We start from the raw sequence: 26,531 nt of genomic DNA on the forward strand, positions 1-26,531 counted from the left end.
AATTTGTGATTGTCTATTTAGACGATATATTGATTTTTAGTAAAACGGAGGAGGAACATTTCCGACATGTGCGGAGTGTCTTGAGAAGTTTACAGCAGAACAAGCTGCTGATAAACCTGAAAAAGTGTACTTTCTTTCAGAAAGAACTAGTTTATTTGGGGTTTGTAATTGCAGAAAATGAATTGAAGATGGATCCGGAAAAGATTGCAGCAATCGTAAGCTGGCCATCTCCGAAGAACTTGTTCGAAGTTCGAAGTTTTCATGGTTTAGCAAGCTTCTACAGGAAGTTTATCAGGAATTTTAGCGGGATCTGTGCACCTATGTTGGACACAATTAAGAAGGCAAATCAGCCTTTTTGCTGGACTGAAGCAGCAGAAAGCAGTTTTCAAACTTTGAAGAAAAAGATCACTGAGAGGCCGGTTTTGAGGTTGCCGGATTTCAACAAACTTTTTCAAGTTCGTTGTGATGCCAGCGGTACAGCCATTGGAGCAGTACTTAGTCAGGAGGACAGACCGGTAGCTTATTTCAGTGAGAAGTTGAATGACAGCAGGCAGAAGTATTCGTCTTACGACAAGGAATTTTATGCGGTTGTTCAAGCCTTGAAGCACTGGAGGCACTATTTGTTAGGAAATGAATTTGTATTGTTTTCTGACAATTCTGCTTTGCAGTATGTTATGCAGCAGCACAAGTTGAACCACAAACATGCAGAGTGGGTGGAATATATGCAGAGTTTCACCTTTGTGTTGAAACATATCAGCGGACAGTCTAACAAGGTAGCAGATGCGTTGAGCAGAAGAGTTTTACTCTTGCAGGAGAGCATGGTGCAGGTGCTGGGTTTTGAGCACTTGAGAGATCTGTATCAATCAGATGCAGAATTTAAGGAGGCCTATGAGGCTTGTCAAAATCCCCTGTTAAGGAATAGTAGTCCGTGGTTGGATTACAATCTACAGGAGGGATTACTGTTTAAGGGAGGACAGTTGTGTATTCCCGATTGTTCAATGCGGGAAAACATTGTCAGGGAGAAGCATAGTGGGGGTCTAGCCGGACATTTCGGTATAGACAAAACAGTTTCACAGGTTGAGCATTTTTATTTTTGGCCGAAATTGCGACGTGACGTGCAGAGGTACGTGAGCAGGTGCAAAACGTGTCAATTAGCGAAGGGCCACAGCCAGAATGCAGGCCTTTATATGCCACTGCCCATCCCAAGCAGACCATGGGATTCGGTCAGCCTGGACTTTGTCTTAGGATTACCAAAAACTCAGCGAGGCTTCGATTCAGTGATGGTGGTGGTAGACCGGTTTTCGAAAATGGCACATTTTATACCTTGCAGGAAAACCAGTGACGCTACTCACGTAGCACACTTGTTTTTCACAGAGATTGTTAGATTACATGGTCTACCGAAGTCCGTCGTTTCCGACAGGGATGTAAGGTTCACCGGACATTTTTGGCGAACCCTGTGGAAGAAGTTGGACACGCAGTTGCAGTTCAGCTCCGCTTACCACCCACAGACTGATGGACAAACTGAAGTGGTGAACAGGAGCTTGGGAAACCTGCTGCGGAGTTTAATTGGCGAAAATTCACGGATGTGGGACCGCGTGCTTGCTCAGGCAGAGTTCGCGTACAACGATTCTCCGAATCGCAGCACGGGTTACAGTCCCTTCCAGATTTTGTATGGCATGCATCCTCGCGGAGTGCATGAGTTACGAGATCTGGGAAAACTCGAAAAACGTAGTGCTGACGGGGAAGACTTTGCCCAAGCAATGAGCGACTTACATGAACAAGTGAAGTTGAAGCTACAGGACAGCAGTCAAAAATACAAGCAGCGAGCTGATTCAAGAAGACGGGAAGTTCAATTTAATGTTGGGGATGAAGTCCTCGCACATTTGCGCAAGGAACGTTTTCCAAAACGGGAATATAATAAGCTGAAATATAAAAAGATTGGACCCTGTAAAATCATTCGCAAATTTTCTGCAAATGCATATGAACTGCAGTTGCCACCAGGCATAGGAATCTCGCCTATCTTTAACGTGGCGGATCTATTTCCTTATGTGGCTGATCCTACAGATAACACAACAGTGAGTCCAACACGGGACACGGAATACGATGGAAGTTCTTGGATGAGACAGATGCCCTTGGCACAGCCCCTTGAGATCGAGAGTATTCTCGACACAGAGGTAGCCAGACGCACACGTAGGAAGGAATATCTGCGATATTTAGTCAAGTGGAAGAACCGTCCAATTGAGGACAGTTCGTGGCTTGACGCGACACAGATTCGGAAGGCAGGTTTTTCAGTCGAGGATCTCATGGAGCGGAGCCATGACTTTTTGCCACCCCGGGAGCTTGATGCAGGAGCATCCAGCTCAGAAGAGGCAGAGAGTGGTTAACTGTCTGGGTGATTGACATGTGGTTATGAACAGGTGTTGGAACCTGTGTTTTCTTTTTATTATTTAAGTTATTTTCATTTACTGTTAAGTTACACAAGGACAATCAGATTAGGAGCATAAACTTTTTCTGTAGTTAATTAATTAGCTAGCTGTTTACTTTTTGTTTACAAGAAAAAAGAACTGACAAAATAAGTTAGGTACATTCGGTTGACAGTTTCAACTGAATCTTGGAAACTGAATCTCAATTGTAATATTTAAACAACCATGCAAACAGGTGAGGGGTTCGATTTCTTCCCTCAAGATAATAGAGAAAAATAGATAATCTGGAAAACAAAAATAGAAACCAGAAATTATCTGTCTGCCAAGACCTGTAGACTATTTTAGTCATTTTTTCTTTATACTGAGAAATTACGTGTGAAATTTTCAGTTCGAATGATATGTAACAACCATGTGTGCATGATGATTAAAATGATACATATGAGAATTGGAATCTATTGAATGTGTGACAGTGTGTGGAAAAGAAACAGAAATTTGTTTTTTTTCTCCTTGTGTTACTTATTGACAGGAACAGAGTAACGGAGCGAGGTCTACAACCATATAACATACGGAATAATTTGCTATTCGACACAGTCAGGAAAACCAGAAGGAGCATTCTACTAATTACCAGGTGAGTCCATGTCGCGCTGAAGCAAATATAATTTTCTTTCACAAATCTACGAAAAGCATTCTTGCTTATTTTATAAAAGAACAGAGTTCATCCAGAGTAACAAACAGGAAGGACGAATATATTACACAACCCGAGTCAGGGTTCGAAAAACTAGTGAAACCATCTAGTTGAACAAAGAAACCTATGAGCATCTAAAACATAGCGACTTTCCATTCCTGTGCAAGACTTGCAGCCTACAGGCGCAACGAAACAATAGAATCGACAGACAGGAACTCTGAACATAGGACTAGACACGGGACTGAAGGGGAAGGCAACCCTATCGTAGGGTTTGAAGTTCAGCAAGAACGAGCCGGGGTTCCAACTGACGGAGGGAACCTGCACAGAAACAAACAACAACAAAATAGCACGGATTAACAGGAATCGATAGCAAATGAAGAACGAATAAACTGTGAAACAGTTAGAGTTAAATATTTGGAGTGAAACTCACCAAGAAGCTGGGAAAAACAAGAAAAGCCAGGGTTTCGAGAAGCCATGATTCCTGCTCACAAAGGGGCAGCGAAGGTTAGAATGGCGGAGTAAAGCGGCGAGGTTTGAAACTGGAGGAGGAGAATACCTGTTCGTCTCCGTAGACTGCCCCGTCGATAAGGAAAGCTCGGATTGGGCGTGCCTGTAAAAGGAATCGACAGTTGGTCGAAGTTAGCCACAAGAAACCTCACCAAAGAACAGAAAGCATAGCTAGAGGCGTTTGAAACGAGAAGAAACCTGAAGGTTGTCACCGGAAGCAATTAAATACACAGTAATCGTGAATGTGAGCACTGACAGAGTGAAACGAAATGGAATAGAAGTCGACGACCGAAACGAAAAACCAACAGTTGAATACACAGGAGGAAGCTTACCATTGCTGGAGGAAATGCGCGGGTTTGCACAGACCATCTCGCCCGATTCAGAAAACCAGTGACAAGTTCCAAAACCCTCCCAACACATTGTCGGTCGGCATAACAAAGCAAATAACGCCAGAGCAGAAGTTACAAACAGGGAAAGAGCACATAACCCGGAGCGCATTGAATACCCAGACCTCGAATGGAGAAACGTTTAATGTGAAGTCAGTTGCCGCGAAAACCAAAGGTCGGATGTACATCCACCTTATTAATTATTGTTGACGTGTAATAAACCACGAGCCAAGCACAGTTGGAGTCCACACAGCGGAGTTGGCAGCCCCGTGGACATATGTTTAATTTATGGTTGTTTTAAATTGATTTATCCGAAGGTCCTTTTAAGGGCTTTCGTCAAAGGTGGTGATAATTTAATTATATTTTCAAAGTGCATTCAAAGGTCATATTACAAGTCAGGAACATAACAAAAATTTATGAACATTCAAAACATTGAGATACATAAACTCTGAACAAGGTTGTGATAATTTAACCATGTTTTCAATGTTCATATTACAAGTTTTTTTCCCTTTGTCAAAGGATAAGGATCTATTATAAATTAGATTTGTCACATTTATAAATTTTATTTAATAATTGAATATAATTTTATTTAATTGTATTTCATTTATGGTTAAATTTTATAAAGAAAAAGAAATAAAAATAGTTTATAAATTATGCAATCTAATTAATAAATAAGATGATATTTTTTAAAATCAATTTTAATTAAAGTTAAACAAAGATTTTTAAAAAATTGAATTTAAATTATTTAATCTATATAATTTCAATATCTTATAAATTTGTTAAGGTATTAAACTTATTTTATATTAAAAAATTACCATCTTACTTAAATTTATATTGTGAAATACCTATGAAGAAAACCATTTCACAAAACGCAATATAAAAATATATTTACCTACTAATGTTTTAATATTGGGAGAAAGATTCTCATTTACAAATGCGCTTTATGGCCAAATAAGCCGGAAACAAAAGAATAACATTGACAATGGAACATATGACTCTCTTGTGGAAAGAAACATTGTTTTTTCTAAAACCTTACCAATAAAAGAAAACTTGGGGAATTTTTACTCTATGGCCAAATAAGCCGGAAACAAAAGAATAACATTGACAATGGAACATATGATTCTCTCTTGCGGAAAGAAACATTGTTTTTTCTAAAACCTTACCAATAAAAGAAAACTTGGGAATTTTTACTGAATCATTTAGTAGATGGATGACATTTGTTTTGAGGTCGAGGAGCCTTACATATCCCATCATTATTTTATTTTATTTAAATTTTATTTATATAATTTTATAAAATTATTATTAAATTATAAAATATTTATTATAGTTTAGATTTTTAATATATATTTACTGAATTGGTTTTTTGTTGGAGTATGTTTTAAATTTATTTTTGATTGATTAATAACGGATTTTTAGAACTCAAGGAAATAAGTTAGTTAACACTACAACAACCTCCAATGCTAATGGACAAATTAGCTTTAATGGTGACATTACATACAGGTTTGATAAGCTTGAAGGGAGAGATTTCATAACAACACTCTTTTTGATTGGTTGCATAGCTTTGCCAATGGCTTTTCCGATATGACATGCATTGACATACAAATAGTTTCCAAGGCGGAGGAGCGACATGTGGCCGGGCCAGGCCAATAAAATTACAAACTCGATTGAACTGTGCTTAATTTCCATGCTAATGAGGAATGGCCATAATGCAGTATGTTATATTGTGTAACCAGGAAGGATGAGACCCCATTGTTTATGTGTGCTGTGAAAAATAGGCATAAGAGTCAGGATCAACTACCAAATACTTCATAACTTGAACAATTTGAATATATGCTATACTGAGTCATTAGGATGGCTTGTACATGCTTTTGTTGCTTTCCCCTTTGATTGTCATTTCCACTTATGTGAGGTGTAAACCATAACATATGATTTCACCGAGGAATTGGCAAACTATGAAGTACCCCAATTGCTATAGCTCATCTTCAATTTAACTGTCATTATTTTAGAGCAACGAGGGAGGGCTTGCCCATGGCAGTGAGGGAGGGCTTGCCCATGGCACCCTCCATGGGAAACTATACTCTTAAAATTTTTATGATAAGTTCTTTATATTTTTATAATAAGAAAAATTATCAAATTCCTTTAATTTTTATTTTATTTTAAAAGTTATTTCATCTCCAAATTTATTGTTGTAATATTTTATTTGTAATATTAATATAATTTACAATTTTGATTCAGTGGGGTTATTGGGTCCATTCCAACAGTTACCACTATAACTTCTAATTACACTCAAAAGATTTGAATTTAGAATTTTTTAAAACAAAACACTTCATCTTCATTGCAATCACCAATTAAATTAACCCAAAAAACCAAATTAATGAAATTATTATTTTCAATACAAAAATAAATTTAAATTATTAACTTCAATATCATATTTTCAAGCTAAACGTACTTAATGGCTATAAATAATTAATAATAAATTGAAAACAAATATGAGTGATTTTCATAATAAAAAACGTGAAGACTAGAGTAAGAAATTATGATAATGAAAAATAAAAATACAATAACTTTTATTTTAATTCGAATATAACCTAAGTTATAACGAAAAAAAATTACGTTCATTAACATATTTATATAACGAAAAAAAATTACGTTCATTAACATATTTATATAAATTATATTTTCATATAATGCATAATAAATTATATTAAAATAAAATTATATTTGATGTCTCAGCATGGAAGCTAAGCTTTTATGATTCAGTATTAAAACCTAATTTTTATGGATAAATCACATTAAAATTTTATGATCAACTCCTTTTGAGTATTTAGTGAGATTCATTTGGAAGATCAAGTTGGATATCAATATTAACAAATTGCATAATTTTAGAGGATAAAAAATATTAAAAAAGAAATATCAAGTGAAAGTTACTATTACTATTAATGTTTTTTTAGTTAATTAATAAATGAATAATTAAGATAATTCATAAAGAAACTATGAAATTAATATTAAAGAGATTATAATTTACAAATAAATATTTTTAATATAATAAGAAATTAAAATATAATTATTTTAATTAATAAACATTATTAAATAAACAATAAATTAAGAAAGGAAATTACTAAAAATCTTTACATATAAAATTGAATGAAAGAAGAATAATACAATTATATAATAGAAAATTATGAGAAGAATAAAATATAGTAAGAAAGTTAAAAGGAGGAATATATTATTAATATGAAGAAATCAAAATGTTATTATTATTATTATTATTAACGTGTTTTAGTCAATTAATAAATAATTAATTAAGATAATTCATAAAGAAATTATAAAACTGATATTGAAGAGACTATAATTTATAAATAAATATTTTTAATATAATAATAAATTAAAATATAATTATTTTACTTAATAAATATTATTAAATAAAAAATAAAAAATAAATTAGGAAAGGAAATTACCAAAAATCTTTACCTATAATAGAATTATATAATAGAAAAATATGAGAAGGATAAAATCTAATAAGAAAGTTAAAGGATGAAGATATTATTAACATGAAAAAGTCAAAATGATAGATTAGGATGACACAAAATTACTTTAAAAAATGAACGGAAAGTACAATCAAGCAACGAAAAGAACTCAAAGAGGACACAAACAAAAGACGAAAAGGAAACTATAAGAAAAAACCTAGGAATAAAGGGATGGGATCCACTAATCGTTGATATTCCACCCATCATCTTTATTTAGCGTATTATACCTCTTCCCAGTTTCAATGACTTCCCCATAATTTCTGGTGATGAAAATGATCCATCTTAGCGAGGACCTTCGAATATTCTAAACAAATGTGGTGTTTTGTCTTATCAACATGTTCAGCGAAAGTAGAGGAGTGAATCCTACAATGCCTTAGGCCAACCTTGGAATATTCTAAACAAATGTGGTGTTTTGTCTTATCAACATGTTCAGCTAAAGCAGAGGAGCGAATCCTACAATGCCTTAGGTCAACCTTCGAATCTTCTAAACAAATGTGGTTTTTTGTCTTATTAACATGTTCAGCTAAAGTAGAGCAACGAATCCTACAATGCCTTAGGTGAACCGTGTACTCTTGAATCGTTTGGTTTATGGAACGACCAGTGTCTCCAATTTAGGGGGTCCCACAAGAACTTCGAATCAGATAAACACCTTTCATGTTTTTAGGCTCCACGAGTTCTTTGACTGATCTTTTTTTTTTACTTGTAATACGCATAAAACACTGAAAATAAATATCTAAATTGAATTTATGTAAATAAAATTTGTATCTGAAAGAGCAGGGCAAGGATTTGTGTCGATCATGAAGATGAATGATTTATGATATGTACAAGTGAGATTTCACAATATACTCTATAAACGTAGGTATAGTCACCAAGGAAGGGTACAAAATTTCCATTAGAGAAGCTTTATTGTTTTGTAAGGTCGGTTGTTGCTAATTCTTAGTTTTAATTCCCAAGAAACTGCATATGTTTTCCTTTGTAGATTGCATGTTTATATCGCTCTGTAACTCTATGTACAAAATGATATCAAAACTTATTGTTAATATGCTGGGAAATACACTATATATGCACATTTCACTAGAACAATTTGGCCTCTTTGAGGGGAGGCATATACAAGATGTTGTCGTGATCACTTAGGAATGCTTACACCCATAAAGGTAAGGAAGAAAAGTACATGCATGATGAAGCTCTGTTTGAACAAAACGTATGAGAACATTGACTAAGAGTTCCTAAGGTTGATCCTCCATAAGAATGGGATTGATCAACAAAATACTGGGTTTATTATGGCTTGTGTCTCATCTGCAAATTTTGTAGTTATCATTAGTGGCCTTCCGTTGTAATTACTTAAGGAATCTAGGGGTTTGAGACAAGTTTACACATTGTCCCGCGTCCTCTTCATGCTCGTTAGTGATGGTGTAATTAGGAAGATGGAACATTTCAGGCGTTGGGGTCTGGTAAAGAGACACAGATTAAGAAGGCATATCAATATTTCACGCTTGATGTTTGCAGATGGTCTACTTTTTGGTGGTGAGTCAAGTATTGAATAATGGTCTCATATGCCTTTTATCCTCACTTCCTTTGGGGACGCATATCACCTGTTCATGAATAAATGTAAATCAAAGTTGACCATAGATAACAGGGAGGAGAATGTGAAGAAAGATATATGCTGCATATTGGAGGTATCCTCCATTCATATAGATGAAGGCTTTGTATATCTTGGATTCAAATTAAAGCCAAACAACTATGGCAACTGGGAGTGGTTGTTATGTAAGTCAATAAAAATTTGATGTTATGGTCAAACACACGACTTTCCATTATCAAGAGGTTGATATTAGTCAGATATCTAATTCAAAGCATATCGGTCTCCTGGATGCACTTATTTATTTTTTCGATGGATATTATTCACAAAATTGATGCCATCATGGCAAGATCTCTATGGTCTGGTCGTAATCAGTTCGGAAAAATTAATCTGCTTTGTATGTCAACCATTGCTACAATGGTTGAGGCAGGTGGATGGGGCATCCTAGATAATAAAACCTTTCACAGGGCTTTGATTATAAAGAGTCTTTGTAGAGGGCTATATGGTAATAACATATGGTCAAAAATCATCAGAGGGAAATACTTTAATTACCATGATTATGAAGTATAGATCAAGGAGTGGTTCAAAAGAGTAGCTTTTCTTTCATATGGCGTAGTATGCTAAAAAACAATAATTGGATTTTTGGGGCCTATGATGGGATGTTGGGTATGGTTCACGAATTGAGATGGGACTAAACACCATCAAAGGATTCAAGGGAAAATACTCATTATCTGTTCCTCTTCGTCATCATCTACATGAAAGAAGTATTTATTTGTTAACCATATTTCTATTGTTCGAGATTATTTCCCTTTTTTTATTCTTTGCTAAGGGTTGATGAGATAGGTTGAACATTGTTCTTTTCCTTTTTACATTATATGGGGCATATGGAGCAAGAACCCTAATATTTTTAAGTAGAAAGAGGTTGATGCTAGAAGCTTCTTATCAAGATAGTGGAATATTATTTAGAGATTGGACCTCAGGTGAAGATACGGAAAAAGAGAATGATCAACAAAAGGGATATAGTTATAAGTAGAATTTCGGCGTAAATCACATACAGAGAGACATTTGTCCACGCATTTCGAACCAGCCAGTGTGGCTCATCCTCAGGACAGGTTGAAGAAACAGATCCAGCTTTGCATGCTAAATAGTCTAAGTAGAGCCTCCAACGGCTATCTTGATCAACGACTAATTTTGACTTAGGGACTGTAGTAAAAAAGTCAAAAAGATAAATTAATGGGAGTTAGTTATCATACCATAGATTATATAAAAGAAATAATTATAGATGTTGATTAAAAAATTGTGACTTATATGGGAATTAGTTAGATCAAGGACCTGACTTCTATATATATATATATGTAAGGTAATTTTAGGATGATAGTTAGTTATAATAACTATATATTACTAGAAAGTTAAAATATATATATATATATATATATATATATATATATATATAATAGAAGTTAGTTGAAAGGTATAAATTAAAAAATAAATTAAGGGAATTAGTTATATTAAAGACCTATATATATATATATATATAAGGTAGGTTAGTTAGTTATAATTACTAGAAACTTAAAAATATGAAATAATTTTATATGGTGATTACTTATTAGTTGGTTAAAAGGTATAATAAAAATTATAAATTCAATGGAAATTAGTTAGATAAAAGACCTTACTTTCATATATAAATATATTTATATATATAAGGTAATTTTAGGGTGATAGTTGGTTATAGTAATTATATATTACTAATCAGTTACAATAAGATGGATAGATAACTAAAAATTAAAAATGGATAACAATTAAGAACATAGAATAAAAATTAAAATTAAAATTAATAGACCATACACAAAAAAAAAAGAAAAATTAGTTAATAATAAATAATAGTTTCGATTATATTCATTAATATATATATATATATATAAGGTAATTTTAGGGTGATAGTTGGTTATAGTAATTATATATTACTAATCAATTAAAATAAGATGGATAGATAACTAAAAAATAAAAATGAATAACAACTAATTAAGAACGTAGAATAAAAAATGAAAAATAAATAAATAAATAAATAAATAAAAAATAAATAATAAAATAATAAAAGTTAATTAATAATAATAATAATATATAATAGTTACGATTATATTCATTAATATCTATCAGGAAGAAATAAATATAAGGAGCCCCTAACATAAAAAGAAGGAGAAGGACCGGAAAAAGTCTAAAACACGAAGGACAAACCCTAATGAAAGCAAAGAAGATTAAAAGGGGGCGCGAGAGGGAGGAAGAGAAAGAATAGGATGAAAGGGCAGGGATCCAACATCTACTAATATTCCAGCCGTCATCTTTATTGAGATTGTTTGGCCTTCTTTCAATCTCAATAGCTTCCCTGAATTTAGGATGATGGAACTGAGCAACTTTGGCAACAAGGCCAAATTCAGGGAAGCTATTGAAATTGAAAGAAGGCCAAACAATCTCAATAGAGATGACGGCTTGAAGATCAGTAGATGTTGGATCCATGCCCTTTCATCCTAGTCTTTCTCTTCCTCCCTCTCCCCCTCCCCCTTTTCATCTTCTTTTCTTTCGTTAGGGTTTGTCCTTAGTGTAGATGTTGGATCCCTGCCCTTTCATCCTAGTCTTTCTCTTCCTCCCTCTCCCCCTACCCCTTTTCATCTTCTTTGCTTTCGTTAGGGTTTGTCCTTCGTGTTTTAGACTTTTTCCGGTCCTTCTCCTTCTTTTTATGTTAGGCGCTCTTTATATTTATTTCTTCCTGATAGATATTAATGAATATAATCGTAACTATTATATATTATTATTATTAATTAATTTTTATTTTTTTGTATGGTCTATTAATTTTTATTTTTATTTTTATTTATTTATTTATTTTATTCTACGTTCTTAATTAGTTGTTATTGATTTTTATTTTTTAGTTATCTATCCTTCTTATTTATTCTAACTGATTAGTAATATATAATTACTATAACCAACTATCACCCTAAAATTACCTTATATATATTAATGAATATAATCGTAACTATTATATATTATTAATTAATTTTTTTTGTATGGTCTATTAATTTTTATTTTTATTTTTATTCTATGTTCTTAATTAGTTGTTATTCATTTTTATTTTTTAGTTATCTATCCATCTTATTGTAACTGATTAGTAATATATAATTACTGTAACCAACTATCACCCTAAAATTACCTTTTATATATATATATATATATATGAAAGTAAGGTCTTTTATCTAACTAATTTCCATTGAATTTATAATTTTTATTATACCTTTTAACTAACTAATAAGTAATCACCATATAAAATTATTTCATATTTTTAAATTTCTAGTAATTATAACTAACTAACCTACCTTTTATATATATATAGGTCTTTAATATGACTAATTTCCTTAATTTATTTTTTAATTTATACCTTTCAACTAACTTCTATTATATATATATATATATATATATATATATATATATATATATATATAATTTTAACTTTCTAGTAATATATAGTTATTATAATTAACTATCATCCTAAAATTACTTTACATATATTTATATATATATATATATATATAGAAGTGAGGTCCTTGATCTAACTAATTCCCATATAAGTCACAATTTTTTAATCAACATGTATAATTATTTCTTTCACATAATCTATTGTCTGATAACCAACTCCCATTAATTTATCTTTTTGACTTTTTGACTACAGTCCCTAAGTCAAAATTATACGTTGATCAAGATAGTCGTTTGCTCAGACTATTTAGCATGCAAAGCTGGATTTGTTTCTTCAACTTGTCTTGACGATGAGCCACACTGGTTGGTTCGAAACGCATCAACAAATGTCTCTCTTTATGTGATTTACGCCGAAATTCTACTTATAACTATTATGGATCACATAAGCCTCAATTCAACAAAAGGGATATATCGAAGAAATTTCGGATTAGTTTCTTTGATGGTGCATGTTCACAAAAGTTGTGAGGTTGTGATGCATATATTGTCATAAAACCAGATAAATACTATCATTTCTGGTGGGAAGGAGGAATAGGTTCAAATAGATCAGCTAAAATCATTTCAATTTGGGGCATTCTCATCTACACCAAATGGTTGGCTATTGATGATTTTAAAGTGTATGGGGATTCAAAACATTTTCAGCCACATATGCTATCAAATTGGGTCTGTCACACTCATTCTCTAGAGAAGGTTTTCCAACATATATCTTTCAGACACATCTACGATGAGAAGAATCATATTGTAGACATTTTGTGCAAAGGTATGAACAACAAACGCGCTAGGTGCGATCTATTTTTCTGCTTTTGTCCAAGGTTCCTTGTTCAACGTAGGAAGCATTAATATCATATATGAGCTCCTTTTTTTTTTTTTTTTTGTAGATATTAATGGTTTTATGAATCAACTATTTGTGACTTACATTCTGAGCAGATTCCTAGTAAGATAAAAGATCATGTAAGAAGCATTGCTGGAATATTTTGTTGATACATCATGATGTTTGAGATAAGAAAATGACAAGTATGAAAAACAAAAGAATCGAGGTTATTGTTTCTCCCTCCGTGGATCAAATAGTCTGCACAGAAAAGAAACTATTTTGTATGTACTCCTTTTTTTAATAAAAATAATTCATTTTTTTCTACTGAAAAATAAAGGTGCTGCTAGATTTTCAGTTGGGGCTCGGATAATTTAATTTCGATGTCGAACTACTTGTTTGGAGGCTTCTTTGGTGTTAATTTTTCAGTTAGCGTTGGATAATTTACCATGCAAAATCAAACTACCTGGTTACCTGGGAGTTACATAGTTCTGCAGTTCCCAAAAATCCTAATCTCTTGGAACATATCAAATATTTATGGCAAAAAATATATAAGCTTATAAAGGAGCCTGATAGCAACGACTTTTGCGAGTAAAATCTAAAATCACGGCCAATAATCTGTTTTCAGTTATTCAAAATTATGTAACATACGATGCGAGTACCATCACGGGACTTAGTGATCATGACACGGACAACTAATAAAACTTTAAAGTTAAATCTACCACGCCATACAATGCGTAATTTCTGAATAAGATGGAAGCATTTAAACCATGAAATGTGGCGCGATGAATAGGAGTAATTTACAACGCTTTCTTGAGTGGAATGAAACATGGCAGGCTTTAAGGCGTCCCTATTCCTGTGCATCTGGGAAAGGACAGATGTGTGTGCATCTCGGAAAGGAGAGATGTATCTGATATTGATCAGCAGCTTATTCTTAAATCTCCATATTCTTTTACTGTAAATTCTGAAAACAGAGTCACGTGGTTTCATTTTTGGATTGGACTCCTTTAGCCATCGTCATGTCTTTAACGAAAGTATTTAAGTTCAGAAAAGAAGATCCTCCGGGGAGGATGGCCTTCGTTGCAGACTCCTTGATAATGAGAACGTTGTCTCTCAATTTCTTCCCTTCCGATGTTCTCATCATTCTCCCCATAACGTCCACCACCTCTTCTTTCATGACCACCTTCTTGTTATCTACTTCCACATCCTCAAAAGCCAGGCCGATTTTCCATATTTCCTTGGCGAATCTGCTGTTGAGGAATTGATCGCCAAAACATGGGAATCCCACTACGGGAACCCCCAAGCCCATTGCCTCCAAGGTAGAGTTCCATCCGCTGTGTGTAAGAAACAATCCCACTGAGGCATGGGCAAGTACTTTCCACTGTGGCGCCCACCTCACAAACAGGGCCCGCTCCTTCGTTCGTTCTTCAAAGCCCTCGGGTAAAATCGCAACCTGGCCTTTCCGAAGAACCCACAAGAAAGGTTGTCCGCTGCCTTCGAGCCCTAGTGCCAACTGCTCTAGCTGTTGCTGAGATTTCATGACAGCGAGGCTGCCAAAGGAAACGTATATAACTGATCCCGGTCGTTGCATATCAAGCCATGTCAGGCAGCTCTCTTCTTCCTCCCACAGACTGCCGCACGAATCCCTTCCTTCTAAGAAATTTGGAAGAAAAAGAGGTCCTACGGCCAGAGCAGGACAGCCATTCAAAGAGAGTGCTGTTACTGCATCCGTCCCTTCGAGCTCCTCGAACGTGTTCACTAATACGTAGTCGCCGTTGCTTTGCTTCTGCGATTCATAAAGAATAGCAGTAATGTCCATCGGATCCTCAGCACTACATCGGAACATCATGTCGGTTGGCTTCAATGGTGGGATGTTGCCCGGAAGACAAGTGATGAGGTTTTCTTTATTTTTTCCTTCGGACACTGAAGAAGTTACAAACAAATTACAGTCATTTTAATGAATATAATTAAACAAAAGCACTCAGGATATATAAGAAGACTGTAAGAGGAAACAAAATATGAACTAGTCTTTTATCTGTCATCCTCAATTTCTTATTGGACTGAGAGGCTCATCACTATATATATATATATATATATAAAATCCGTCCGAAACTCTAAATTGGGAGCACACAATATGTGATCAACCCGAGACATGATGATAAAAATGTCAGTGTTTTTCGAACTGCGATGCAATATAATCGAATTTTCTTCGCTGCTGTATGGTGATTAAAGGCAACTCAATTACGTGTTAGAACTTAGAACTTAGAAGAAGCAACAAGTACATGGAGTGATGTTAGATTGCAAAGTTTTAGACTAGGGAAGGAAAGTTTACTTATTGGAAGTGAAGATTACTTAACAATAGTTGACCTTAAGATGGCTAAAATAGAAAATGTCAAGTTTCCTTATTGAAAGTCAGTCGTTTTCGAGAAGTGACCAGAGAAGGAGGGTGATAAAGGCACATTTTATATAACTAATTCGAAAATAAATATTGATATGTGACCTCGAGGAAACCAACCTAGTATAATGTTATGAAAATTTATATAAATCACAGGAAACAACGTGTTTATATGTCAACTTTCTTTTCGATCATCGGGACTTTGTAGACAATACTATAATACTATTTGCTTAATAGAAAAAGGAACCAAATTTTTTTTACTTAGGATACACTACTTAGCTTTCCATATTACATAGGAAAACACCAAATATTTAAGTTAAGTTCTACCAATCATTTTTTTTTACTTATTCTCGGATAGGAAAAAAGATTTATTTATCATTTAGATTTGTAAAATATTTTATTATTTTGATTTAATATATTTGTCAATTTTACGAGTAATAAAAAAATTATTTCTAAGATTAAATTTCATATTATTTGTTATTCAAATAAAATCTAAAAAAGATATTATTTTTTTAATTTTTATTTACACTGAATAGAATTTAAACGAATAAAACCTTAACATATATTTATATAAAAAAAAATATCCATTTAATTTTTCAAGTCTATTTATTTAAATATGAGGGCACATATGTTATGTGGTTTTATGTTTTGTAGCTAAATAGAAAGTGCAACTATACAATGAAAATAATTTTTTTCACTAAAAACATTAGCATTAACTTAAACCATAAACAAGTATTTTCTTTAATTGAGCCATCTTCTAGACTAGAACAAGTCACCATATCAACATTTATATAGATGTTATTGTAAAGCATAACAATTACCATAAACTAAATACTACCATATAAAAATAGCGTCTCACTCTTCATAAGAATTCCTTACTATAATGAAAGAAGTAGTAAGGTTCCAATCATATATACCAAAATATTAAAGAACTTAACTGTTTACAATCTTATACATATGCATTTTTAGTAGAAACTCTCCTTTTTTCTCCAGCAAAGCTGAGACAATCTACTAAAAACCACACCTAAGTTATCCCTAAACCACAATCCAGCCAAAATATTAGAACATATTACAATACAACTAAAATTCATATTGAAGCACCACTAAATCCATATGTGTTGCATCTTAAAGGACATGGTTTAGGTCTAAAATTAACAATAACATGCATTAATAAATATGTCTTATCGAGACACTTTAAAAGAGACAAATCCCTAAAATAGACTCAGTATTTAGAACTTGATATTGCAATGGGCCTAAAAAATCCATAACAAGATACAAAACAATACCAATAGATGAGGAATTTATAATAAACTCATTAGCCACTCCAAAGACGTGGGGCCAACCATAATTTCTAAGTGGATTAATGGTAGAGTTATTCATTCTATAAAGACAAATGATTACATAAAAATAAGATGGACTATTTTACCCTAATGTTTAACACCATTAGAAGTAATGTCTTAAAGTATACAAATGATGAAAAATATGCATAGCTTCTAATAAAAGTTAATGCATATATCAAAATTTTGTGCATGATTGAGGAAATGGAAGAGGTGAAGATAAACTCTGGTAGGTTTAAAGCATCATTCTTATTGTGATATGTGATATTATCTACCCATATGACATGAGTTTTATCTTTCATATCATGAGGACTTGCTACAACTGGTAGTTGGTTGGTTGCTGAAGGTAGATAAGTGGTATAGACATGTGGTAGGATGGAGTGGGTATAGATAGATGATGATTGTGGTTGGTTGTTTGCTGAAGGTTAATAAGTGGTATATACATGTGGCATTATGGAGTGGGTATAGATAGATGATCGTGGACCAGAGAGAACCATCCCCTTAAATGAATACCTTTAACATAAATATAATTAATTTAGCGTGTAGATTCCTCGTGTTTCCACATATACCATAACATTATAATTTGAAATAACTGATAATAACCCTATAATTTAAAAATGGAGTCAAGATTGATATGTGTGTGTAATTTACTCTTCAATTTGATTTGTTGGCTTTGCACTTGCTCTTGTCTTTTTTAAATCATCCTTTCTTCTTTGTTTTTTAATTGTAATTTTTTTCTTCTTATTTTTCATTTCTATTATGTTATTGATTAAATTTTCATTTATATTTTTTTATTGATCTAATTTATTAATAACTTTAATTTAAATGTTTTTTTGTATCATTTTAGAAATCACATTATTGGTTAAATTTTCATTTTTTTTTTCATATTAATCTAATTTATTAATCATTTCAAAATAAATGTCCCAAATGTTTCTATGTTAATTTGATTCTATTTTCCTCAAAAAATTATTATCCTTTTTCTTGAAAATATTATAACAAGGACCAAAATACTCAACACTGCATTCTAAAGTCAAATACCTTCTCTTTCGTGACATACTTCTTGTAAAATTTTCCATTTCTTTCTTGATCCTTATAAATAGCATTTTATTATATGCTTTTATGGATACTATTGGAGACATTTGAAACTTATTTTTAAGGGTCTTGGATAGGGATATGGGCCAGCCTCCACATGCCCAACCTTTTGGGGAAGTTACCACTTCTTTCTTGACCTTTATAAATAACCTTTTATTATATACTTTTGTGGATACTATTAGAAATATTTGATACTTATTTTTCAAGAGAGCCTTGAATAGGGATATGGGTCGGCCTTGCACTTCATAGGCCTCCACATGCATAACCCTTCGTTTCTCCCCTGTGGCACCTTTTTATTTTATACCATACATTTCAAATGCAAAACAAATACTCTCTAAGTAGATAATCCTTAGGAAAAATTTCCGTGAGTCCACTTAGTATAGTTTTAAAAAAAATTACCAATCACCAATTCTTAACGATAAACAAAGTATTCTAAGAGAATAATAGATACATATATAATATACTTTGGAATCAAATACCCAAATCACTATAATGCTAATGCAAATGACCTCCACTATTAAATGGAAATTGACTTATCACAATAGCATCAACGACTATGTAATAAGCCCCCTCACTATTATTATGAGCTAATTCTACCAATAAATGTTTGAGGTCAGATTCAAAGCCACAATAACATCCCATGAACTCCTAGAATGAATGTAACTTGAAATAATCACTTTTATAGACATGTGATTCTAATATCTTATGTCTATCCTAACATAGTATATGGATATTATATATTATCCTAACATAGTATGTGGATATTATATATTTCTCATAATTATATAAGACGTGATTTTTATGTTTTCTATTTTCCAACATAGTTAAGAGTTTTAACTCTTTATTTTATTGTTAGTTAAGAGTTTTAACTCTTTATTTTATTGTTAGTTAAATTCAAGATGGAAAATAAGTAAATGTATATTTGTTTAGTAATTTTCTTGTTATGTCTTTTCATCTTATGCAGTAACTCTTTATTTTATTTGTTTAGTAATTTTTTGTTGATGTGTTTTCATTTTAAGCATTAAATAGAATGATTTTGAAACTACAAGTTTTTAGTGAGGTATAATGTTGTAAGTTTTCTTCATACAAAGCTAACAAGGATGGTTTCTCTTATGAACAAAGAGGAAAAAAAAGATACCAAAAAAAATTGACCATGTTTATTTTCTTATTTGATCGCCTTATGTATCAACTACACCTACCACTTAAAGAAATCTAAAATAAAGGTCATTACTTTATGATATTCATTTTTCATTCTACTTTCTACATTTAATTATACTTTTCATTTTCCATTTCCAATTCGTTTTTATATTTCTACATTTATATTCTTTATAATTCTTAATATATATATATATATATATATATATATATATATATATATATATATATATATATATATATATATGTATATATACATATATATATATATATATATATATATATATATATATATATATATATATATATATATATATATATATATATATATTCCATATTTAGAAATATTTATAAACTATTTCTAGTTTCTACCCCAACATCTAATATCTTCATAACTCCTTTGCACTATTCACACATTGTTATAACATAATTAATTTTGAGCTTGAGCATTCCTTTGTGGGAAGTGCATACTCCTTGGCACACCATTTCCCCTACACTACTCTTTTCTCTCTCACCTTTGTACACTCTCTCCTTTGCAAAAATTTTCCATCTACATAAACGTCCCTCTTCATGACCCTTCTCTCCAAAAACTTCATTGTCAATGCTTTATTGTTTAGTCAACTTTCCATTTATTTACCTTTACTTCTTCAAGCATAGCTTATTTTCCAAATGCATGCATCTCACCTTGGCATTATTAATATTTATTATATAATTTTTATCCTAATTTATTTGGAATACCTATTTATTACAATCGGTGTCCAACTAAACATATGCTTGGATGATACTTGAAAGATATTATTTGGATAGGGTAATGCTTAGCATGATGACTAGACAGTAAGACAATAATAAACGTTTATATTTTATGTATGTTATGGAAGGTTCCATGTCTCTTTAACTTCATATAAAATTAATATGAGTTCTTATTGTTAAAAATAGAAACAAGAAATCCTAATTTAATTTTTCCTTGAATTAAATAGGAATTAAATCGAAATTATATTCTCATAGAAACTTGTAATAGTTAACCAAGATAATTTGACTTAGTTGGCTTAGGAAATTTGAGTTGGAAGTGTATCTAGAGTCATGTAGAGCGATCCATAAATTTTAGAGGCCCAGGCTGATTTCTTTTGAGTTGTAATTAATTAATTCAGTTTAGCTAAGTTATAGTTAGTTAAACTAGTTCCAAATGTTGGAGGAACTAGTAGGAGGTCTACTAGTGAAGATGGGCACCAATGTGGCTTCTCTGCTGCACCAATGATCCAATATATTTTACTTACAGATGCATAAAAATTACATATAACAAATTTAATTAACCATGGAACTTAAAAGCACGTAAATAATGTAGAAATAATGAGAAAAACTCAAAAACCATGACCTGATGATTTCATTAAGGAGTTCATCCAGTTTGGACTACGTCTCCTGGCCCTGCTCAATAGTGGGGATGCCTTCATTCAATTAGTGGCATAAAAGAGATAACAGTATAAGAAACAAGCAATTACAACCCGTATACCTTCAAGCTGAAAGATGGGTAGAGAATGGAGAGCTCAGCTTCTTAAAATAGATAGTACCACTAAACTCCTGGCCAAAAATAGTGAAAAAACTCCTATCCAAACTCCCAATTTGGATAATTAGGCCTTTTGCAACCTATCAGAACCTCTTTGTTGCTCAACGAGAGGTCTGAACTACTGCCAAGGTCAGGGTCTGCTACGTGCGTGTGCTTCTGAACTATCTACTAACTCCCCTTGCTTTTTTCCGACACAACAGTCATATACATAAGCAAAGAGGCATCCCTAAAAACCAGGGAAGTTTTAACATAATAACCAAGTTTAGGCAGATGGGATTGAGCTAGAAGCTTATATGGCAACAACCTTGTAACAATAGTGAAATCCTGTTTAAACATAACAAACCCATTAACTGCGCTCAAGGCCCGAGAGCATGTCTATTGATGCTTTTAACTATCGGTGGACAATCCAAAGCCAATACAACAGACACTTCTGCAATATATGGACCTGCCAGCTTATAGAAATAAAATATAATATATCACATCAGGATCCTCCCCGCAAATCGTAATCGACGTGCAACCCATCAGCATATCAACCCAATTTCATCCCTCTACAATATGGTGGACCTGCCAAGATTTATAAACCAAAAAATATAAGATATCGGGTCTGGATCCTCCCCACAAATCGCAATTGGTGTGGGCTAGGGTCTCACTCCATGCTACCGCTCCCCTCCTATGAACTCTGATTGCGATATATACCGCATCGCTAATGGACTCCGCCGGGGTCGATTCGTATACTTGTTCCACCTCTGACCTGCGATATATCATATTGCAATCGCAGTCGACACCTCGTTGAGGCCGATTCTTAAGCCACTTAGTCCTCTTGTGGTGATATACGATATGCGGGACCCAGTGGAAACCTGCCACGTGCCACTCCCTCATTCGCTAATACTTTTTCCATGTCACCTTCTCCTGCCACATGGACAAGTCAAACTCAAAATTTCACTTACTCTAACGCCGTCATCTGGACCCAGATTTGACTGTCGTTACGATGAAGAGAACTTTGATATAATTCTAAGTTTAACCAGATTCTGCCACTTTGAGTTTTGAGCCTTTTACAATGCAACTGGTACTTTTATGAAGATCCACCTCAATCAACCCTCCAAGATCCTCCTCGATCAATCCTCTCCACTAAGAGCTTTTGGACCACCAAAATAATTTTCAGTCAATTGGAAAGTGAGAAATTTATCCCTCACTTTTTCCTTCTCCATCCATCGAGCTTTTCTTGGCTGCATTGCTTTGAAGCCAACATGGATATACTCCACATCTCCCTATTGTGAATTTTTAGTTTTCGAGTCGAGTATGATATCCTTGGGAAGTTATCTAGATACTTTGGTGCAAATTTCATCCACTATAGGAATATTTGAAACCTCATCGGTATTCATAATCAATGGAGGTTCATAAAGCTTCAGGTTTTCTACATTTACTATCGAGTACATCTGCATATAAGCAGGCAAGTCAAGATGAAAAGAATTGTCTCTGATATTTGCCAATATGGTGAAGGGACCATATCGGATGGGTCTCAACTTCTTCGCTTATCATTTCATTCTATCCTTGCTGATATGGAGAATACCTTTTCCCCAACTTGAAACTTATGGTCAACTCGATGCTTATCATGTCGAGGTTTATACCGATCTTGACTCTTCTCCAACTACTCCTGCACTACCTGATGAATCACCTGTATCGACTGATTGAACTTCCGTTCTTTGTCCCTGTCATCTCGTCCATTTCTATCCTCCTCTTTCCCAAATACCATGTCCAAGGGATCTCTAGGTAGATAGCCAAAACATGTCTCAAACGGTGACCTCTGTGTACATGAATGTGCTACTCGATTGTATGCATGTTACACATAAGGAATTTGTTCATCCCACAACTTGGGATGTTTACCACAATAGCCTCACAACAAGTGTACCATGGTGTGGTTGACAATCTCTATCTGTCCATCGATCTATGGATGAAATGTCGTACTTCTTTTTAGCTTAGTTTCCATCATTCTCCACAAGCTGATCCAAAACTTCGCAAGAAAGTGAGAGTCTCGATATGACACAATAGATGTGGGCAACCCAAAATGGACCCAAACACGCTGAAAGAAATAGAAAGTAGTCTGCTCAGTAGTGACTTGCTTTTTACAAGGCATTAAAACAGACATTTTACTAAAGGATACACAACGACATACAAATAGTCATGACCTTACCTAAACATAGGAAAACCTCCTACAAATTCCATGGACACACTTTCCCATGGTCGACCTGGAATAGGGAGTGGTGTGTAGAGCCCAAGTTTTCTATTAGAGGGCTTTGAAACAAAACACAATACACAAACCTTTACAAAGCGAGTCACAATGTTTTTCATATGAGGTCAAAAACAAAACCTCTACAAATGACATAAAGTTTTCTCAATTCCAACTAACCAGACGCCAGAGAGATATGAGCCTCTATGATTACATGAACCCTTTCATCACTAGGTATGTATAGTTTTCCAAGGTGGTACAATATATTTCCCTACAAGTAATAATTGTCCACTTGCGATCCATGAGTCAGTTTTGCATAGATTTATTTAAAATCACTATTGTTAGCATATTGTTCAACATAAATTTCTGACGATAAAGAAAGATTTTGCAAAATTACAGATGCAGAAATAGGAGGGCGAGAAAGAATATATGCTACGTTGTTTCTGGTGCCCTTCTTGTATCTTATCATCAAATGAAACTGTTGGAGGAATCACATCCATTTGAAGTGACGAGCTTGCTGAATCTTGGTATGTGACTGAAGATACTGCAAGGGCTGATGATCCATGTGGATGATGGTCTCCTTCCCAATCAGATAGTGTTTCCACTTCTTTACACTCTGTACCAACGTGTACAACACCTTTTCATACATGGGATAATTGAGAACAGCCTGGGAGAAAGTCTCTGAATGGTAACATACATGATTTCTTTGTTGCATCAATACAGAACCCATGTCATATCCCTTGGCATCTATTTCAATTTCAGAAATTTGTTGAAGGTCTGGTAAGGCTAACAGTGTTGTTATGATGATCTTCTCTTTCAGTGTGTCGAAGGATTTATGTTTCTTTCCTCCCAACTGAAAGACCCGCTTCACACTAGCCAAGGCATGCATGGGGGCTATGATAATGAAGAAGTTCGCAATGAACCTTCTCATATACTTTATCGCGCCCAGAAAAATTTGAACCTCTATAAAATTTGTGGGCTCAGGCCAATTGATAATTGCCTCCACTTTAGAGGGATCTATCCTTAGTTTTCCATTACCGAAAATGTGGCCTAAAAAATCCGAGAAGTCTTCCCAAACTCACACTTTGACAATTTCAAATATAGTTTCTCATTCTTCAGAATATCAAGCACTTTCTTTATATGACACACATGTTCATCCAAGTTTTTACTGTACACAAGAATATCGTCCAGATATATAAGAACAAAATGATAAAGAAAAGGCCTAAATAAATCATTCAATACCCTCATAAACATGGCTGGAGCATTGCACAGTCTGAATGGCATCACCATCCATTCAAACAACCCTGTTCGGTTTTGAATGCAGTATTCCAAATGTCCTGACCTGCAATTCTAACCTGGTGGTAACCACTATGCAAATCAATATTTGTAAGATAATCAACATTTTTCAACTAATCTAACAATTCATCAATGCAAGGGAGAGGGTATCAATTCTTCACCGTGATCTTGTTCAACACACTATCATCTATGCACATTCTCCATATGTCATCTTTCTTCGGTATTATTGTACTGTTTAATAGCCCCCCCTTTATTGATTTAATAGTTAATATTATATTGATAAACGGGGACCCTTTAAGAAAATACCTCCAAAAAAATTGACACTTAAGCGCTTTCTTTTTCAATTCCTACGAATAAATTTCTAAATAATATAATGTATCAAGTCAAAAACCTTTACGACTAGCAATTCTCGCTTTATCGCATATCGATGGATCATGTGTGTCAAAGGTTAATTAACAAATTGGTATTTTCGAATTGCGATAAGAAGGGATCACCATAATAAACTTATGGTATAATTAAACTTTCCATTTAAAGCTAAGACTTAAAGTATTTCTTGTAGAATAAAGTTTCTATCGCAATCGCATATCAACATTCCCAAAAGGAAAAAATAAAAAAACCTTTGGAATATGCGAATTGCGATATTGTGACATAACAAGCCAAAACTCATCGCATCACGACCCTTACTCAAAGGCCAATCTTGTGAACTATGAAAAGTTTTCAAAACACGATATGACCCGGACCCGATGGAAGTATACAATAAATGTTATAAACTTTGTTTAAGTCCGGCGCGTAGTAAAAGGTCAATGTATGCAATAAATATGTATTCAAGCAAAATGTGCTTTAAACATTAAAAGGTACGCTTCTGACATCGCATCTCACAAAATTCTAAATAACTCTGAAATAATGCATAATCGAAAATGGGATATTGTGATAATATTTATCACAATCGTATAATCGGCATTTCGCACATAAAACTCATCACCTTAAAGTTGTTTCCTTACAGGTTTGCTGCGATGGGTTAAATGAATACTAACGGCCATGATAAAAGATCTTAGTGCATATTTAATGAGTTTTAATGGCAGTTATGTTTAAAACAGATCGACGTGATTTGATATCTTTCAGCTACATTTTCGAATAAAAGCTTCTTCCTTGTCACCTTTTGGAGTTAACTGTATCATTGAATTTTCACTCTCATTTTTGCTCTGTGTTTATCTGATAATCTCCATTTGATCCATTTCAGGGAACCTCCATAGGAAACAACATTTGAAAAGATGGAAAAGAAGGGAAAAGCTACTGCATATAAGAAATCAGACATGATACCCCTTTTCTCCGATACCACCTACAACAAAGACGAAGGAACCACATCATGGGAAGCTATGTATAACCTACTAGAAGAAGAGAAACCCAGGCCACTGGAAACAAAGGCAACAGCTGATGCTGAAATATCATATGACGCTTCCTACTTTGAGGCAACATTTTCATTTTTACACATAATAGCAACAAGACCTAAGATATTACCGTACACAGATATGGTAAAATGGATGATTGATGATGTAGATATCTCAAACAGAACTTTCAGGAATTCAAGACATAAGGTCATGGGGTCTTTCACACTAGACAATCTGCCACAGATGTACCATCTACCAGAGCCTCAATATCTCTATAAAAAATATTTCCTTGAGCATTTTGCCAAAGAGAACGAGGACCCATTGGACATTACACACACTTGGAGATTAGGTGGAGGCAAATTCAAACGGGAGAAATCTGGTATGTACCCAATTGCTTCCCTCTCTTCCCCACATAATTTTGCAATTGCGATGATGTGTAGATTATTTGGTAAAGGCAACAGCACCAAATTTTATATGGAGTGGCTTCCATTAATTGATGCAGCAGTTAACGCAACAGTTATGAACTAGAGATAGATTTTATCAGACAATTTAGCCATGGCTATTAGGGAATATAAACAAAAGAGAAGTGTTTCCTCAAGAATTTTTCCTCCTTTTTATATGAGCTCTTATGTTATGGATGCCATTTGTT

At 33.6% G+C, this 26,531-nt stretch overlaps 2 protein-coding genes across 2 annotated transcripts in view; both read right to left on the bottom strand.

The window, feature by feature from the left end:
- Positions 1-3,276: 3,276 nt before the first annotated feature.
- On the bottom strand, positions 3,277-4,154 carry LOC149148136 (uncharacterized). Its single transcript, XM_089445819.1, has 4 exons — positions 3,948-4,154; positions 3,665-3,718; positions 3,539-3,589; positions 3,277-3,426 (listed from the first exon to the last, which is right to left on the bottom strand). Exons 1-4 carry the CDS (start codon positions 4,111-4,113, stop codon positions 3,368-3,370), a joined length of 330 nt encoding a protein of 109 aa, XP_089301945.1. The 5' UTR covers positions 4,114-4,154; the 3' UTR covers positions 3,277-3,367.
- Positions 4,155-14,407: 10,253 nt separating this feature from the next.
- LOC149148137 ((R)-mandelonitrile beta-glucosyltransferase-like) overlaps positions 14,408-26,531 on the bottom strand; it is an 89,239-nt gene continuing 77,115 nt past the window's right edge. The window contains exon 3 of the mRNA XM_089442082.1: positions 14,408-15,354. Within this exon, the coding sequence (XP_089298208.1) occupies positions 14,408-15,354 (947 nt within the window). The remainder of the gene's footprint in view (positions 15,355-26,531) is intronic.

Source organism: Pinus tabuliformis, chromosome 9, assembly GCF_031772625.1.
Source record: "Pinus tabuliformis cultivar Carrire ecotype Pingquan chromosome 9, CPIR1, whole genome shotgun sequence".
Lineage (NCBI taxonomy): Eukaryota > Viridiplantae > Streptophyta > Pinopsida > Pinales > Pinaceae > Pinus > Pinus tabuliformis.

What these genes read in the sequence shown, in the direction of transcription:
- LOC149148136 (XM_089445819.1), bottom strand. Translation starts at nt 4,113, where the DNA reads ATGCGCTCCGGGTTATGTGCTCTTTCCCTGTTTGTAACTTCTGCTCTG. An exon ending in GCGCATTTCCTCCAGCAATG is followed by an intron (nt 3,719 to 3,947) that starts GTAAGCTTCCTC and finishes TTCCTTTTACAG; the next exon opens with GCACGCCCAATCCGAGCTTT. An exon ending in TTGTTTTTCCCAGCTTCTTG is followed by an intron (nt 3,427 to 3,538) that starts GTGAGTTTCACT and finishes GTTTCTGTGCAG; the next exon opens with GTTCCCTCCGTCAGTTGGAA.